General features: G+C 37.8%; 1 protein-coding gene across 1 annotated transcript in view; it reads left to right on the top strand.

Moving 5' to 3' along the window:
* LOC124711415 (neurogenic locus notch homolog protein 1-like) overlaps positions 1-19218 on the top strand; it is a 170988-nt gene extending 151770 nt beyond the window's left edge. The window contains exon 8 of the mRNA XM_047241474.1: positions 18184-19218. Within this exon, the coding sequence (XP_047097430.1) occupies positions 18184-18548 (365 nt within the window). The 3' untranslated portion in view covers positions 18549-19218. The remainder of the gene's footprint in view (positions 1-18183) is intronic.
* The last annotated feature ends 267 nt before the right edge of the window (positions 19219-19485 follow it).

Raw genomic sequence — 19485 nt, 5'->3', positions numbered from 1 at the left:
CGGTCACCCTCCTCTTGCCCCTCCCTCTTTTTTACTTTCACCCGCATTCCATCCGACACAAGCCTGATCCCAGGTGGACTACAGTGCCAAGACAGTTTAGAGGTGGGAAGTTTGCGTGCGCTGAACGAGGACCCAACCTAAAAGTTCAGGTACATTTTCACTTTTTTTATCCACCTGTCAACCAGTTGACACCTCCACTGTATGGCAAGATGTTAGCTCTACACTTTGCACTCTTTGTATTCCACTGGCAATTTCCAGTGTCATTTATTTTTTCTCTTTGTCCAGTTAGCTTCAGTGCAATGTTTTCTTTTCACTGAAACTATGCTGTTAAGAGCTAAATGCACCTTAAGAGCTAAATGCACCTTAATCTCATATACTGTTTCAGAGACACAGCATTCTTAGTACTATTTGAGTCAGTAGTTGCTTCTACTAATATTTTGACTCCATGATGTCATAAGAGAATATCTGACAGCTCGGAGTTCTGTTGGTTGTCGTTGGATATTGTGGATAACTGTGTTGAATCTGTTTGAAATTTGGTCGTGTGATTGCAGTTATTGTAATTGTTAGCTATGTTGTCCTGGTGCCAGTCATCTGCATTTGAAATGAGTAGGGCTAGTTATTCCGTAATAACTTCACTGTCAAAGGGACATTAACCTCTGTTCTTACTTTGGAAGTGAAATAGAAAGGTAGGATTGTCTTGCTTAAGCAAATGAAGATCACAGTTGCGAGGCCAGCACATTCCACCACAGAGTGGAAAAAAGAGGCTCTCAAAGCTTTCTTCCTTTTACTGAATCCGTACTCATCCCATCGACATTGGTGTTAAGTGAAGCCGTACATTACATTGTGATATGTTCAATACGAGCTACCCCGGTTACAATATCATCTCAATGTGTCCCCTAAATTTCTGTGTGCTGTATTATTTGGCCAAATAATACATAATTTTCACCCTAACTTAGTCCGCCCCTGGTAGCTGAGTGGTCAGCGTGACAGAATGTCAATCCTAAGAGCCCGGGTTCAATTCTCGGCTGGGTCAGAAATTTTCTCTGCTCAGGGACTGGGTGTTGTGTTGTCCTAACCATCATCATTTCATCCCCATCGACGCGCATGTCGCTGAAGTGGCGTCAAATCGAAAGACTTGCACCCGGCGAATAGCCTACCCGACGGGAGGCTCTAGTCACACGAAGAAGTAAAAACCCTAACATAACACAGGCTGAATCAATGTCCTTTCCATCGATCACATAAGGTTTCTGTAGAATTGTTGTATACAGATTTAGTATCCTACTCATGCATTGCAGTTGTGGTACATAAAGTTCTCAAGTAGATTATGGGCCAAGTTCTCAAAGTTCATCAGACGTAGCACTCAGATAACCCTCTCACTAAGTATGTGGCCCTGGAAACAGTTGAAAAGAAGACAGTCAGGTTTGTCAAATGATGACTTAAACCCAGTATCATCCACTTGTTGCTTCAGTCCTATTGTGTTATATTCTGCTACATGGACATGGAAAAAGTACTGAATAGGTGGCACTGTAATTCTACCTGAGCCTCTCCCTGGGCTCTCATTCGAGCGCATTGCAGTTCAAATCTCCATCTGACAGTCATGATTTACATTTTAGTCAGTTAAGCAAATGAAGAGAGCGTTCCTTTGGAAAATGACATGGTTAATTCTTTTCTTCATTCTTGTTCTATTTCATTATTTGCTTAATCATAAATGACCTCATTGTCAAAGGGACATTAATTTCTGTTTTTACTTTGAATATAAGTAGAAAACAAACATGGAATCTGCTGTGCTTTAAGTTTGCAACAGAAAGTGTACTGTTAATAACACAAAAATATGCACACATTTAAGGTACAGCCTTCAAACAAATACTTTCTTACTTAAATTAGACTTACCTACTAAAGAATTAGCAAATAGGTAAACCTTATAAATGAGTGAGGACATCTTGGAGAGATGCACATTAGGAATTGCTCTTCAGGCTAGTTTCAAGTAAGCAGCTCTTTCCATTTTGGAAATCTTTAGAGTTTATTATGGCTTTTTGTCGCCTTTCTTGTTATGCTTTTGCTTATTTTCCATTTTTTTATTTTGTTGTATGAAGATGGATGTAGTTTGATACTTATTAATGTAGCTTAAGTGGTCATGACCACATTGTCCTGTGTCCTATTAAGGTATTTTGCCGTGCAGCACTTCTGAACATGTGCTCTTAACCCCTGGTCTCTTTCTGCACTGTGTGTTTTTAATGCAACATTCTCTCAATGGATTATTTGAAACAAGAATGACACTAATTTCAGATACTGTTTATTTGCTTCAAAAGTAATCTCAAAATCAATCCAAAATTTTTAAAATAACGTAACCAGTGAGAACATTAAATTTTAATTTTAATGGGTCAAGAGGTACTTGTTCTTGTTTTCATAGATACACACAATATCAGGCTTTGTGGAAAAAAGTTGAATTCTTGTGGCAGGTTTGAAAAATCTGCTGTAGTATTTATTTTTTGTAGATACATAGGGTGAGAATGGAAATCGGTAGACAAGATTTGTATGTAGAGGCAAACAAATTATTACAGTTTGGAAAAATTGGATGATTTATGCAAGAGAAAGAGCTTCACAAACTAAGCAAGTTAGGAATGTGTTGGTCCATCTCTGTCCCTTATGCAAGCATTTATTCAGCTTGGCATTGATTGACAAAGTTGTCGGATGTCCTCCTGAGGGATATCATGCAAAATTCTGCCCAAGTGGTGCATTAGATTGCCAAAATCTCAAGCTGGTTGGAGAGCCCTGCCCATACTGCGCCAAACATTCTCAATTGGTGAGAGCAAAGTGTGAAAGTGTCATCTTTGCCTGGAGAATATTCCTCTTGTAAACTGCATCAGAATTCTGCTAGCGGTATTGATTTTAATTTTTCTTCCAATGTCAATCAGATGTCAGCTTAATAAAATGGTTGCATTCATCTGCTGACCTCGCCGAAAATCGTGCATTGACAATAAATGGGTTTTTAACCGATAATTCATTTTGATATTTAATGTCCTGTTCATTTTCAAACCACTGATAAAAAGCTTCATTCATACCTTTCCGGGTCTGTATAAATTCTACATTAAGTCTCTCCTATTTCAACCCATTCCTATTCTAGATAGCATTTCATTGTCGGAAAACAACCAAACTTGCTGAAGCATAGGTCATGCTCCTCACTACAGATCTGAATGCAGTTGCCCCATTATAATTTATATTCTCTTTGAGAAAAGAATTCAGGAGACAAAATATCTCTAATTCTGTAGGGGATGCTAGTAGATATTGACATGAAAGAAGATATTCTCCAGTGATTTGTTTTCATAACGATACCTATTGCAGTTAATAGCATGAATCGAGTTATTTGTTAGATTCATCCATTTGTAATGAAAATTCATGTGATTTGAGGTAAGAATAAGATCATATTTTATATTGGTTGCTAACATCTGATGCACTAAATTAGCATGTCATGCAGTAGTGATATCTTGGATGTTTCTGATGCTGATTTTTCACCCAACATTTTACCACCTCAGCTGCAGAAGTTGTAATAAAATTTTCTGCAGTTAAGCATGCTCCACTGAGGTATTTGATATCTGGCTATTTAAGCAGCTTCAGGTTTTTTTTCCATTGAATATTTTTGTAGTTTGAACCATAAACATATTTCTGGCAAGAGTATACCAAACCTTTGAATGAAGTAATTTACTCTTTCCTTTTTTTAAAAAAAAAAGAAAGAAAGAGATTCCCTTTAGGTGCCATGTTAATGATCCACAATGAAAGCCACAATTTTAGAGTGTACTGGAATACTGAACATTATGATTAACTAACAACATCGTTTCAGATGAAATTTCATTATTGTAGGCATCATTTCAGGTTGAACGACAAGAAGCTGGAAATGTGCCAGATTACGGAGAGGCCAGACTACAGAGGACCGTATTAGCGAGAGTTTAGTGTTCTTTGGAGCTTGACAATGTGAAGTGTAGAAGCTGTATACCAGACTTGACGTGATAAAACAATTTAACTCATCTCATGGCAAAATCAAACAACGGAAAATCCAGGATAGAATGTAAGAATATAGCTCCAGCCACCAGGGACTGTCATTGTGTGTGTGAGTTGCGTTTCCATGAGTGTGTGTGTGTGTGTGTGTGTGTGTGTGTGTGTGTGTGTGTGTGTGTTTCTATTTTTGACAAAGGCCTCGTTGGCTGAAAGCTAATTTTATGACTGTCTCTTTGTTGTTCCTTTCTGTGACTCAGCATCTGAGTACTACTAAGTGCAGAATTTGAAAAGTGTCATTTCAAGGTAGTACATCTACTGGTGCATTTTGTTCTACATCAGTGTATCTAAGTAACACAATTGGGTTAGTGTTGGATTATCAGTTTTTTTTCTGTGGAAAGCTTGTGTAATTAGTATGTGATCTGTGAGGAACATGAACTGACATCCATTTAACTTGTATCAAAGCTCTTTCACTGTGGCAAAAGCAGCACACAACTTGTCGTTCTTTGCAGACCACATCATCTGTGCTGGAGAAAACTAACAGTTGTCAATGCTGGTTTTCACATCACTCCAACAGCAACTGGAGATCTGCCTATAATAAAAGCTGTAGGTGTAAGCATTAACATGTGTACTAGGAGAACAGTGTGTGCGACAGCAAATTTCACGTTAGTAAGCAGAACTTTCACGTCTTTTCAGTGAAGACAAAAATTTAACATTAATGTAACATGATCGTATGACCTAAAATTTTATTTGTTTATCCACAAAATCATGTTCATGATATGGGATACAAGCTATGGCTATTGAAGGAGCATAAACCATATGGTACATTGGTTTTTAAATATACATGTGGAGTAAAGGACAGTGTGTGTGTGTATGTGTCATATACAACAATAGTTTTTAAACAGCACTCTGTATGTTTAAATAAGAATAATTGTCATTTAACTACCATAACATGCAAGATTAATACACTTGGATAAAATTAAATTTGTATGTTACAAAAATTGGTTTCTTGAAATTCAGAAACAGAATAAAAACAATGCTGGAGCATTATACTGTAACAGTCTTCCTGAAAGAGTTTTTATTACTTTGTCAGATGAATGTTACCATCGCCAAATTCATATCATTATTTGTTTCAAAGGTGTATATGTTGACAGTCATATTGCAAGCTAGGCACTTTATTTTCGCCTAACAAATATTTTCTTGTGTATTTACCCTAGAAATGAATGCCACATGAGATGACTGAATTAACTACAGCAAAGTATATGGTTTTAAAGCTATTCAAATCGCTCCTTAGGCTGAGAACTCACTCCAACATTCCTTTGTAGCGCATTGTCTATCCAGAACCCCAGGAATTTAGTATCACTGACCTGTTCAACAAATTTCTCGACTATAGCTATCATTTCTATATGCATTGTATGGTGCTTTGATGGGCAGAAGGTCATACAGTCTGTTTTATTCATATTAAGAAAGAGGTTGTTATCATACAGCCTTTCACAGCCAAGTCAGCTGTCATCTACTGTGGAGTAATTTTACAAGGGAGGAGGCTTGTAGAATCAGCAAATAACAAAGGTACTGTTGAGGGTAGGTAGGTGTTCGTGGGAGTCATTAATAAAGAGAAGGAAGAGGATGGGGACTTAAATTGAGCTCTGAGTGACTGATATTATGTCTGCCAAACAATGGAAAATCCAGGATGGAATGTAATAATATTATGAAAGGGAAAGTTGCTACTCCCCATGTAGCGGAGATGCTGAGTCACAGACAGGCACAACAAAAAGACTCCCACAACTAAAGCTTTTGGCCATTGTCCTTCATCACACACACACACACACACACACACCCATGCAAAAACAACTCGCGCACACTAGTCATGTGCGCAAGTTGCGTTTGTGTGTGTGTGTGTGTGTGTGTGTGTGTGTGTGTGTGTGTGGTCTATTGTTGATGAAGGACAAAGGCCGAAAGCTTTAATTGTGGGAGACTTTTTGTTGTGAATATCTGCGACTCAGTATCTCCGCTACATGGGGAGTAGCAACTTTTCTTTTCGTAATATGTGATATTAAATCTGAACAGATTCTTCTTCCGTCATGTGTTGTTGTTTCTGCTGTTTGATAGATGAGACTGAAACCTTTCATTACAGACTCCTATACCTTAAGCATTCAGTTTGCATGGAAGCAGTGTGTGATTGACTCAATAAAATGCCTTTATAAAATCAATAAAAAGTCGAAAAGCATAGTGTTTTTCATTAAATACCTGTATTATCTGATCAGTAAATCAAAAGAGAGCCTCATTGATGATTTACTTTAGTGTACACAATGATTCCGGTTGTTTTGGATACTGTTGAGAAGAAGTTTATATATTTGTAGTTGTTGACCTTGAGCTTGTCCCCCTTCTTGAGGGGATCATGAAGATTTTGAGTGGTTGAGGGAAAATACCAGTACCAAATGAATAGTTGATTATTTTGCAAAGAGGCTGTACTGTCTCATTATCAATCTGTCTACTTACATAGCTGGGTAAACTATCAAGGCCAGATGAGAGAGACTTTTTCATGTTTTTATTAATTAAGAGAATATTCTTCAAAGTTGTAGACATAAGAAAAAGTTATTTGTCAAATTTTATACACTTTGGAGGGAAAGATTTTGTTGGTGGAGAGTGACCAACTGAAACACCGCTAGCTATTTCAGTAAAGCATTTATTAAATGTATAACAAATGCATTTGGTGTCTATTATGTTTTGCCCACTATGATTCTATGTGACATCAGCTTGTTGATAATATCCCACATGGCTTTACATTTGTCATTAGAATTGTTTATGTAGCCTTCGTCTGCTAGCTGTTTTGCATTAGATATTATTTTACAAAGGACCTTCTTGTACAGTTTGGAATAACTTTGTAAATTTGGATACTGTGTTTTTATAATTTGCACATAGAGTGACCTCTTAGTCTTGCATCACATTCTCATACCCTTTAGATCCATCTGTTATCAGTTTTCCTGGTTGAATGCTGTATTTTAACTCATTTTACTGGGAAGACCATATTGAAGTGATGGCAAGGAATAGGAAGTTTTCTTATCTACACGATTTGCTCGTGATGGATTACATAATTCATTAGCTCCCAGTCCATGCAGATATGAACTATGATAATGAGATACAAAGTAAACAATTATCGCAGGATAGACACTGTGACACAGACCTTACACAAACAATACAGCAGCATGCTCATCAATTGTCAGACTGCTTGCATTCTACATATTTAATATTTCATTCATGTTAATTGGATGAAAGAATTCAAATTTAGTCTGAAGGTGTAAACAAAAGTGAAGAAATTGATTTCTGCCAATTTGACATTCAGATTTTGAGTCCATGTAAGCTGTGTGATGTAAAATAATTCACAAGTATAGAAACGTTATTTAAATTTTTATTATACACTGGTCTCATCATCTGCATTAGTGTTCAAATATAAGTAACATATATAACTTACTGACATAGTGTTGTATAAGTACCTTTGCCCACAGGTCGCCAGTAAGTAATCAGACTCAGACTGCAATACCTTCGGAATACACAGGTATTGGTCCAAAGAAAAGTTATTAATTTATGCATGATGGTGATGCACAGTGCACAAACTAGCAACTCACATTGCAGTGCACCCCACCAGCTTATAAAAGTTTTACTGTACTCATTTACCTCTAAAAATTCGAGAGTGGAAAACATTTATATATATTGTACATATTTTCATTAGGGCCTTACTAAAGAGAGAGTCTCTCACACGACCAATGGGGCCAAGACTGAGGTCAAGCATTCAGCAGTATAATGCACTGCTGGGCACAGTATCTTCGACTTCAGTGGCAACTTCCCATCAGTGTACTAGATCCCGGTACCTGTTTCTCAGATGTACGTAGACGAGAATCGTATCGGTGACATGTCCTCCGGCCCCCCTGTTCTCGTGGCTTCAGCAAGTGCTATACTTTGCGCCACACCTGCGCGTTCTGTCCCCCCCCCCCCCCCCTTCCATTTCACCCCATCGCTCTATGTGTTCCCTGTTTGTTCCTCATTGTCTCTTCCACGTCTACCACTCCCCCATCGCAACTGGACCGATTCGGAGACTTCGCTGTGCACCACGTGCAACTCCCCCACTCCATACTGGAGTGAGTCCACAGCACAGTGCCATGCCGTGCTGTGTCGCACCACATTCCTAGCATGTGGGCTCGTCACTACCACAGTGCCCCCCCCCTCCCCCCCACAGCCAACGGTCACCCTCCTCTTGCCCCTCCCTCTTTTTTACTTTCACCCGCATTCCATCCGACACAAGCCTGATCCCAGGTGGACTACAGTGCCGAGACAGTTTAGAGGTGGGAAGTTTGCGTGCGCTGAACGAGGACCCAACCTAAAAGTTCAGGTACATTTTCACTTTTTTTATCCACCTGTCAACCAGTTGACACCTCCACTGTATGGCAAGATGTTAGCTCTACACTTTGCACTCTTTGTATTCCACTGGCAATTTCCAGTGTCATTTATTTTTTCTCTTTGTCCAGTTAGCTTCAGTGCAATGTTTTCTTTTCACTGAAACTATGATGTTAAGAGCTAAATGCACCTTAAGAGCTAAATGCACCTTAATCTCATATACTGTTTCAGAGACACAGCATTCTTAGTACTATTTGAGTCAGTAGTTGCTTCTACTAATATTTTGACTCCATGATGTCATAAGAGAATATCTGACAGCTCGGAGTTCTGTTGGTTGTCGTTGGATATTGTGGATAACTGTGTTGAATCTGTTTGAAATTTGGTCGTGTGATTGCAGTTATTGTAATTGTTAGCTATGTTGCCCTGGTGCCAGTCATCTGCATTTGAAATGAGTAGGGCTAGTTATTCCGTAATAACTTCACTGTCAAAGGGACATTAACCTCTGTTCTTACTTTGGAAGTGAAATAGAAAGGTAGGATTGTCTTGCTTAAGCAAATGAAGATCACAGTTGCGAGGCCAGCACATTCCACCACAGAGTGGAAAAAAGAGGCTCTCAAAGCTTTCTTCCTTTTACTGAATCCGTACTCATCCCATCGACATTGGTGTTAAGTGAAGCCGTACATTACATTGTGATATGTTCAATACGAGCTACCCCGGTTACAATATCATCTCAATGTGTCCCCTAAATTTCTGTGTGCTGTATTATTTGGCCAAATAATACATAATTTTCACCCTAACTTAGTCCGCCCCTGGTAGCTGAGTGGTCAGCGTGACAGAATGTCAATCCTAAGAGCCCGGGTTCAATTCTCGGCTGGGTCAGAAATTTTCTCTGCTCAGGGACTGGGTGTTGTGTTGTCCTAACCATCATCATTTCATCCCCATCGACGCGCATGTCGCTGAAGTGGCGTCAAATCGAAAGACTTGCACCCGGCGAATAGCCTACCCGACGGGAGGCTCTAGTCACACGAAGAAGTAAAAACCCTAACATAACACAGGCTGAATCAATGTCCTTTCCATCGATCACATAAGGTTTCTGTAGAATTGTTGTATACAGATTTAGTATCCTACTCATGCATTGCAGTTGTGGTACATAAAGTTCTCAAGTAGATTATGGGCCAAGTTCTCAAAGTTCATCAGACGTAGCACTCAGATAACCCTCTCACTAAGTATGTGGCCCTGGAAACAGTTGAAAAGAAGACAGTCAGGTTTGTCAAATGATGACTTAAACCCAGTATCATCCACTTGTTGCTTCAGTCCTATTGTGTTATATTCTGCTACATGGACATGGAAAAAGTACTGAATAGGTGGCACTGTAATTCTACCTGAGCCTCTCCCTGGGCTCTCATTCGAGCGCATTGCAGTTCAAATCTCCATCTGACAGTCATGATTTACATTTTAGTCAGTTAAGCAAATGAAGAGAGCGTTCCTTTGGAAAATGACATGGTTAATTCTTTTCTTCATTCTTGTTCTATTTCATTATTTGCTTAATCATAAATGACCTCATTGTCAAAGGGACATTAATTTCTGTTTTTACTTTGAATATAAGTAGAAAACAAACATGGAATCTGCTGTGCTTTAAGTTTGCAACAGAAAGTGTACTGTTAATAACACAAAAATATGCACACATTTAAGGTACAGCCTTCAAACAAATACTTTCTTACTTAAATTAGACTTACCTACTAAAGAATTAGCAAATAGGTAAACCTTATAAATGAGTGAGGACATCTTGGAGAGATGCACATTAGGAATTGCTCTTCAGGCTAGTTTCAAGTAAGCAGCTCTTTCCATTTTGGAAATCTTTAGAATTTATTATGGCTTTTTGTCGCCTTTCTTGTTATGCTTTTGCTTATTTTCCATTTTTTTATTTTGTTGTATGAAGATGGATGTAGTTTGATACTTATTAATGTAGCTTAAGTGGTCATGACCACATTGTCCTGTGTCCTATTAAGGTATTTTGCCGTGCAGCACTTCTGAACATGTGCTCTTAACCCCTGGTCTCTTTCTGCACTGTGTGTTTTTAATGCAACATTCTCTCAATGGATTATTTGAAACAAGAATGACACTAATTTCAGATACTGTTTATTTGCTTCAAAAGTAATCTCAAAATCAATCCAAAATTTTTAAAATAACGTAACCAGTGAGAACATTAAATTTTAATTTTAATGGGTCAAGAGGTACTTGTTCTTGTTTTCATAGATACACACAATATCAGGCTTTGTGGAAAAAAGTTGAATTCTTGTGGCAGGTTTGAAAAATCTGCTGTAGTATTTATTTTTTGTAGATACATAGGGTGAGAATGGAAATCGGTAGACAAGATTTGTATGTAGAGGCAAACAAATTATTACAGTTTGGAAAAATTGGATGATTTATGCAAGAGAAAGAGCTTCACAAACTAAGCAAGTTAGGAATGTGTTGGTCCATCTCTGTCCCTTATGCAAGCATTTATTCAGCTTGGCATTGATTGACAAAGTTGTCGGATGTCCTCCTGAGGGATATCATGCAAAATTCTGCCCAAGTGGTGCATTAGATTGCCAAAATCTCAAGCTGGTTGGAGAGCCCTGCCCATACTGCCCCAAACATTCTCAATTGGTGAGAGCAAAGTGTGAAAGTGTCATCTTTGCCTGGAGAATATTCCTCTTGTAAACTGCATCAGAATTCTGCTAGCGGTATTGATTTTAATTTTTCTTCCAATGTCAATCAGATGTCAGCTTAATAAAATGGTTGCATTCATCTGCTGACCTCGCCGAAAATCGTGCATTGACAATAAATGGGTTTTTAACCGATAATTCATTTTGATATTTAATGTCCTGTTCATTTTCAAACCACTGATAAAAAGCTTCATTCATACCTTTCCGGGTCTGTATAAATTCTACATTAAGTCTCTCCTATTTCAACCCATTCCTATTCTAGATAGCATTTCATTGTCGGAAAACAACCAAACTCGCTGAAGCATAGGTCATGCTCCTCACTACAGATCTGAATGCAGTTGCCCCATTATAATTTATATTCTCTTTGAGAAAAGAATTCAGGAGACAAAATATCTCTAATTCTGTAGGGGATGCTAGTAGATATTGACATGAAAGAAGATTCTCCAGTGATTTGTTTTCATAATGATACCTATTGCAGTTAATAGCATGAATCGAGCTATTTGTTAGATTCATCCATTTGTAATGAAAATTCATGTGATTTGAGGTAAGAATAAGATCATATTTTATATTGGTTGCTAACATCTGATGCACTAAATTAGCATGTCATGCAGTAGTGATATCTTGGATGTTTCTGATGCTGATTTTTCACCCAACATTTTACCACCTCAGTTGCAGAAGTTGTAATAAAATTTTCTGCAGTTAAGCATGCTCCACTGAGGTATTTGATATCTGGCTATTTAAGCAGCTTCAGGTTTTTTTTTCATTGAATATTTTTGTAGTTTGAACCATAAACATATTTCTGGCAAGAGTATACCAAACCTTTGAATGAAGTAATTTACTCTTTCCTTTTTTTTAAAAAAAAAGAAAGAAAGAGAAACAACTTACCACAAACAGATCCAAACGACAATGCATTTTTGCTGGAGCAATAGAGTTACTTGAGAGAACTTTGCTGCACATAACACACTGAGGACTATGACTATCATGACTTTTCATGAATCATAAAGATATTCTGGGTGAACATTAATAAAACCAACAAACTGCAGGGGCAGATTCCTGACTGGAAATGGAGGAGAAAAGATCCTGTAAACATGTGTCTGGAAGCGCATCATTGCTACGGTGGATGGCACTGAGAAGTGTCAGTTCCTCTGCCCACATGCTGTGCATTCCTTGTGTGTTGCAGGCTGTGTGATTGGTGCAGCATACTGTAAACAGAGAATGATACAGTATTCATGTTGGGAACAAGCCGAGAAGATGTTTCCATATGGCCAAGCAGATGGAAATGACTAAGAGGCAGCATGGCTATACCAAAACAAGTACCATCACAGACATCAACCACATCACACAACATTTTGAGCCCTTTTTGGGCGTTTGTGTGATCGTGAGTCCTGTCAAACAGATAAATGTTTAGGTAGATGGCGGACTGTGCATACACCAGATATGGAGGACTGGGGTCTACAGGATATATTGAGACGAACCCTAGTACAAGTTCTGGGCAAGTGGCCTGCCAACATGGTGTATGCCAAAGTACAATTATGTGTATCCTGCATGACATTGCATTTAATGGAGGCCACTTTGGACATCTGTTGTGGCGTGAATGTGATACATCTCTGCACTGTGTTCCAGGACTCACATCGTCCATTTCCTGACATGTGTTCCAGTCAGGAATACTTCCTTGCATTTTGTCAGTTTTATTAATGTTCAATCTGTATAAGTTTCATCGTACTTCCTAAATTATTTTAGTAACTACTCTGGCTCGATTATCGTATGAGCGTTAACTAACTTACCTTCTGTAAATCCGATTACATTGGTACCATTCTCATTATTACCATAATTAATCTTAGCAAAACATCTAGTTGTTGAATTAGAAACAGAAGAGTCAAGTTCTATAGTACAATGCTTTCAGTGCTTTTTTAAGCCACTTCTCGATCTAGCAACAAAATATCAAAAACTACCTTAAGACAAAAGTACAGTGGCAGCAGGCCGAGTGAAGTTTAAATGTTTATTTATGTCCATAATATAGTTAACAGTGAAATGTAGACTCGAACAAATGATTAATACAAACTAACCTTCACTTTCATATTCCGTAATTCAAATGGCCCGCCACGTCACACCTCGTGCAGTCACTACCACATTGTGGAGTTTGCTGTCTGCGGGGTTGGCCTCTGGAAGAACAAAGGAAGATTAGAGTTTAATATCCCATTGACAGAGTAATCATTGTAGTTCGAATTACACATGGATGGGGTGCTTTTTCCAAAGGAAACATTTCAGGATTTACATGAAGCAATTTAGGGAAATCATAGAGAAAATCAATATGGATGGCCAGACAGAGATTTAAACCACCATACTGAATGCTTCCCTCCTGTGGCTGATAAATACAGCGTTCTCCACTGTCAATGTTGAAGACGTACGAACTACCCATGTTTGCAAGTTTGATGGTTTGTTGCTATCCTAGTCTTTTTTTTTAATTTTGTAGGGCATTCTTCTTGGCAGTAAAAATCTTTACACACACATTTAAAAGCTGATTAGGCTATGGGGAACAGCATGATTTCACTTGAATCTCTGCAAAAATGGATTACTAAACACTGACCAGGCCGCATTTCAGTAACTGTTCCAAGGTTTCTCTCGAGCACCTGGTAAGAACAACACTATGAAACATACTTGGAAAAAGCTTCTTATCTTTATAAATTAAGCAGTGGAATTTTAATTACTTTCTGCCATCAAGTGCCAAACTGCCTCATTGTCAGTAGAAATGAAGTCTCAAATACACCTCTGTCCAAAGATCCAGTAACAATCAAAAGCTGATACCATTCAAGTAGTAGTAGGTATTTTATTAAAATACAACAGCCCTGCCTGAGAAGTGACTCTTGAAATGAAACATATACAGCCCAACCATAAAATCCTGGGGCACTTTCTACTTCTCCATGAACTTGTCTGACGATCCCCTTTTCCATGAAAGATTTTGTGGTTTAAAGAATACAGTTATTGGTTTCAGATAATGAAAGTAAAACATGAAGTTCTTTGAGTTTAGTCTGCCTTTCAAGCTCTAGTGCTACACAAGACTCTGCTAGGAGAGTGACACTTCTCTCTGCATTAAGCGATAGATTGCCTCTCGAGGTGGCCAGATGTTTTTGGTAGAACATAACACACCACTTGTTTTTGTGTGGTCAAAGCTTACTGGATGTTATCCCAGTGTCTCAAGAAAGTGATCTGGATGTATATTGCTCTGTTTTCCTTGTAGCACATCATTTTCACAAAAACACTAAACCCACTCTCTCATCATTTTGCTGGGTTCCTTTTGGAAATTACTCCATCTTTCAGATAAAGTCACACTGAGATGCAATTACTACAGTTTTAATCTATTACCATTTCCAAAATTTGCATACCTTACTTTGTGTTCAAAAGCTGTAGTTCCGATGAATTTTTCAGCGAGTCGAGCATTTGTATGGAAACTGCTGTTCCTCATTGTTTGTGTTTATATTTTGCCATTCATAAAGCAAGAAGAAATGTAGGATTATAGTTCAAAGGCGAGCAAAAGCCTGGAACGGGGAAGGAAATATGCTCTGGCCTCTTCGAGTAGCAACCTCAGATTTTGATGGATCTAAAAGAAAATGATGGAAATCTAAAGCAAGGCAGGTGTGCACCTTCACCCAAGTACAAGTTTACTGTCAATACAAGATTATAGCAAGTGCAGCTACCATATGTAGTCCGGCTCTGTCATGGTAACTTCGCACCTGTATGCAGGGTGAGCACACGTCATTGCTTGACCACAAATCGTTCGTTTAGTTCTGTCAAGCTGCAGCACCAGTACAATGTAGTTTTCTGGGACGATGTAACTGCGCGCGTGTTCTGTATTTGCTATCTCTGAAGAAAGGTGTCATCCAAAATCTTAAAAATGTTTTCATTCAGTTTGTCTGTGCACCCATAGACCACTTAGTGCTTCAACTGTACATTGTTACCTTTACTCCTTTCAATATCTGTATTCCAACATTGATTTTCCATTATTATAGTTCTACAGTTGTAATAGCCAAGAAACTAGCAAATGTCTGGATGATGGATTTAATGAAAGCAGATGTAAGTATTAGAAGTTTAAATTTAATTCATGTACATAATTTTACTGTTTATTGACTGAGGATCATTAAAATTAATGAAACTCAAGTTTTTCTAATTACATTTTTGTTATGTGTTTATCTGACATGTTCCACACCCAGGAGGGTTCCCTCTTTTATGGGTCTATGGAATGAATAATTAATCTAATCTAATCTACTTTATGTTGGTAAAACAGCCTTAAATAAGTCCTTCTTTACACAAAGGAAAATGGAAAGTCACAGTTATAAATTATGTTTGTTAGCCTGGAAGATATTGGTTATTTTTTCAGTGAAAAATCACATTCCATATCTGAATCATCTCTAAGACATAGAAAATGAGTATCTGTTGTACTTAGCTATACAGTTAGCTATTTGATACAATTGAAATCTCACCCACTTCTCCCTCTGAAATTAGGAAAATAATAAACTTGCTTAAAAGCAAAAACTCACATGGAATTGTGGCATTTCCAGCAAAATACTAAAAGCTTGTTCTCAACAGATAAGTAAGATTCTCAACCACCTGTGTAATAGCTCTCTGGAACAGGGCATTTTCCCTGATAGACTGAAATATGCTATTGTTATACCTTTGCATAAAAAGGGGGATAGATCTGATGTCAACAATTACCGTCCAATCTCCCTTCTAACAGCTTTATCCAAAATTTTTGTGAAAGTAATGTATTCAAGAGTAGCTTCACATATCTGTAAAAATGAAGTACTAACAAAATGTCAGTTTGGTTTCCAGAAAGGTTTTTCAACAAAAAATGCCATATATGCTTTCACCAGTCAAATTTTGAATGATCTGAATAACCGAACACCACCCATTGGGATTTTTTGTGATCTCTCAAAGGCTTTTGATTGTGTAATCATGAAATTCTGCTAGACAAGCTCAAGTATTGTGGCATGAGTGGGACAGTGCACAAATGGTTTGATTCGTACCTAACTGGAAGAGTGCAGAAAGTTGAAATAAGTAGTTCTCATAACATGCAAAGATCAGCACATTCCTCAAACTGGGGAACTATCAAGAATGGGGTTCCACAAGTGTCAGTCTTGGGTCCTTTGTTGTTCTTATTATATATTAATGACTTGCCATTCTATATTCATGAAGAGGCAAAGTTAGTTCTCTTTGCTGATGATACAAGTATAGTAATCACACCTGACAAACAAGAATTAACTGATGAAATTGTCAATACTGTCTTTCAGAAAATTACGAAGTGGTTCCTTGTAAACGGACTCTCACTGAATTTTGATAAGACACAGTACATACGGTTCTGTACAGTGAATGGTATGACGCCATTAATAAATATAGACCTTAATCAGAAGCATATAGCTAAGGTAGAATATTCCAAATTTTTAGGTGTGTCCATTGACGAGAGATTAAATTGGAAGAAACACATTGATGATCTGCTGAAACGTTTGAGTTCAGCTACTTATGCAATATGGGTCATTGCAAATTTTGGTGATAAACATCTTAGTAAATTAGCTTACTATGCCTATTTTCACTCATTGGTTTCATATGGCATCATATTTTGGGGTAATTCATCACTGAGGAATAAAGTATTTATTGCACAAAAGCGTGTAATCAGAATAATAGCTGGAGTCCACCCAAGATCATCCTGCAGACATTTATTTAAGGATCTAGGGATATTCACAGTAGCTTCTCAGTATATATACTCTCTTATGAAATTTGTTATTAACAACCAAACCCAATTCAAAAGTAATAGCAGTGTGCATAACTACAATACTAGGAGAAAGGATGATCTTCACTATTCAAGATTAAATCTAACTTTGGCACAGAAAGGGGTGAATTATACTGGCACTAAAGTCTTTGGTCACTTACCAAATAGTAGCAAAAGTCTGACAGATAACCAACAAGTATTTAAGAAGAAATTAAAAGAATTTCTGAATGACAACTCCTTCTACTCCATAGAGGAATTTTTAGATATAAATTAAGAAAAAAAAATAAAAATAAAAAAATAAGAAAAACAAAAAACACAAAAAAATAAAGTTGTTATATTAACTTAAGTATGTTGTTAAATTAACCTAATTATGTCATGTACTGGAAAATTCGACTCATTCCACATCATTACGAAATATCGTATTCATGATCCATGGAACTAGTATTAATCTAATCTAATCTAATCTAGTTAGGCTGTTAATATCAATTAAAGCCACCAGAGAAGCTCAGTACCTAAATTTAGGAACTTTTTACACTTCTGTGTCAAAATCAAACCTGATGAAGGTTCACAATTTTAAGCAGATGAGCTTTTTGACATTTGCTTTTTCACAGCCGACAGGGGATATGAAGGACAATTGAGGGCACGTGTACTATGTAATTAAAAATGTGATATTATGTATGTTCAAACAATAGAAACTCCAGGTAGGAGTGTCAACAATATAGGAAAAGACAGATCACTACTTACTGTAAAAAAGACATGATAAGCTTCAGATAGGGATAATTAAAAGACACTTATAAAAAGCTTCCAGCTACATACTTCATTAGCAAAGGAGAAGTACAAACCATTCATACAAATGAGCAAGCACACTTCATGCACATGTGACCCGATGTGCTGGAGTTGGCAGTCGTGTGTGCGTGAGGTGTGCTTGCTCATGTGTACGAAGGGTGTGTGCTTCTCTTTTGCCGATGAAGGATGTGACCGAAAGCTTTACGTAAGTGTCTTTTATTTGTACCTGTCTACAACTTAATGTGTCTGCTTTACAGTGAGTAGCATTCTGTCTTTTCCTACATTGTGTATTATGCATGTTGTTATATGAGAATTGATTGGTACATCATAAATCCTGTTTACAGTATAAACTCTACAAGCTGTGTGCACATTTATAACACCTGGCACAAACACATCACTTATATAACATAACCTTGCGCGTGCGCGCACACACACACACACACACACACACACACACACACACACACACACACACACAACACAAAAGTGTTTGTATTTTCCAATCAAATTAATTATCTACACAGATATTCTGACAACTGTCAACAGATGATTACTGCAATCCCAATCCGTGCGGAAAGAACGCCGTCTGCCAGCCTGGCTTCGACAACACGGGGAAGCGGCGGCCGGTCTGCACTTGCCCTGCCGGCTACGTCGGAAATGCACTCCGGGAGTGTCAGCGTGGAGAGTGCCTCACAGATAATGAGTGCAGGCTTGATCTCTCGTGCGACGCGTCCACCTTCACTTGCCGCAGTCCGTGTCGAGGGGCCTGTGGGGCACTGGCAGAGTGTGTCGTCAGGAACCACATTCCCCTGTGTGCTTGTCCTGCAGGCTACACAGGCGACGCCTCTGTTGCTTGCCAGCCATTAAATTCTCAACAGAGGATAGTCTACCAGAGCAGATATTTTGTATGAACATAGACTCTTTTTTTCTCTCTATTTGTACCTAATCTTCTCAAATAATGAAAGTATCTATAATAACATTGAATATTAAGAAAGTTTTAAGCATCGAGCTATGTTTGGAAATTGAACTAAAGTTCCAGTTCTTTATGTATATACTTGTGGAAATTATACCAAGCAGTTTGTACTGGTAGGTGTGTTTTCAGTGATACAGTCACAGATTTGGTAAGAGTTCTGTATCACACTAAGAAATGTTAGTAACAAATTGCTATTTCACGAAAAGGTTTTATGGGTATGGTACCACATCATATTGTAAGAAAGTGCTACAGATGAAACACGTTTTGGTTACAGTTGCTGTGGCTGAAATATCAGTTTCATCAGTAACAGTTTCTTACATTAAGATGCGGTACCATAGCCAGAAAACGTCCCATGTTAACTGACTCTGGCTGTGGAGGCCTACACAGTTATAATTGGGTATCTGTTTCAAATAATACCTGGCTCTTGAATTGTGCTGTTTTTCAGGAACCCACTCATCATACATTTAATGATAGTGTTTGTGCATTTATGTGAATTGTTGATATTCCCAGCTGTCTGTATATAATCTGTGTGTTATAGAATAAGCATAGTGTTTGTCTCTGTACCTCTTTGTAATGTTCCATAGTATAAAAGATAAACACAACCATAATAGTGTATTATTAATTTTTTTTAACTACATTGTAGACATGTATCCCCTTTCAAGAGTATAGCACAAGGTTGCAAATGACCCTGGCTGTCACTTTATCATAACAATCAAGAGATCCCAAATAAAAGCTTGAAATAAGATTATGAAACATTATAGTTACGTAACTTCCAGTTAAAATATTATATCCACGAACCTTATATCTATGAAAACGTCTCTGTAACATCTTATGTAAGATAATTAAACTAGATGTTGAAGGACAGAGAGATCTAC

The sequence above is a fragment of the Schistocerca piceifrons genome, chromosome 8 (genome assembly GCF_021461385.2).
Source record: "Schistocerca piceifrons isolate TAMUIC-IGC-003096 chromosome 8, iqSchPice1.1, whole genome shotgun sequence".
Taxonomy (NCBI): Eukaryota; Metazoa; Arthropoda; class Insecta; order Orthoptera; family Acrididae; genus Schistocerca; species Schistocerca piceifrons.
Note: the sequence above shows the minus strand (reverse complement) of the source record. Positions and strands in the feature narration are given on the sequence as shown.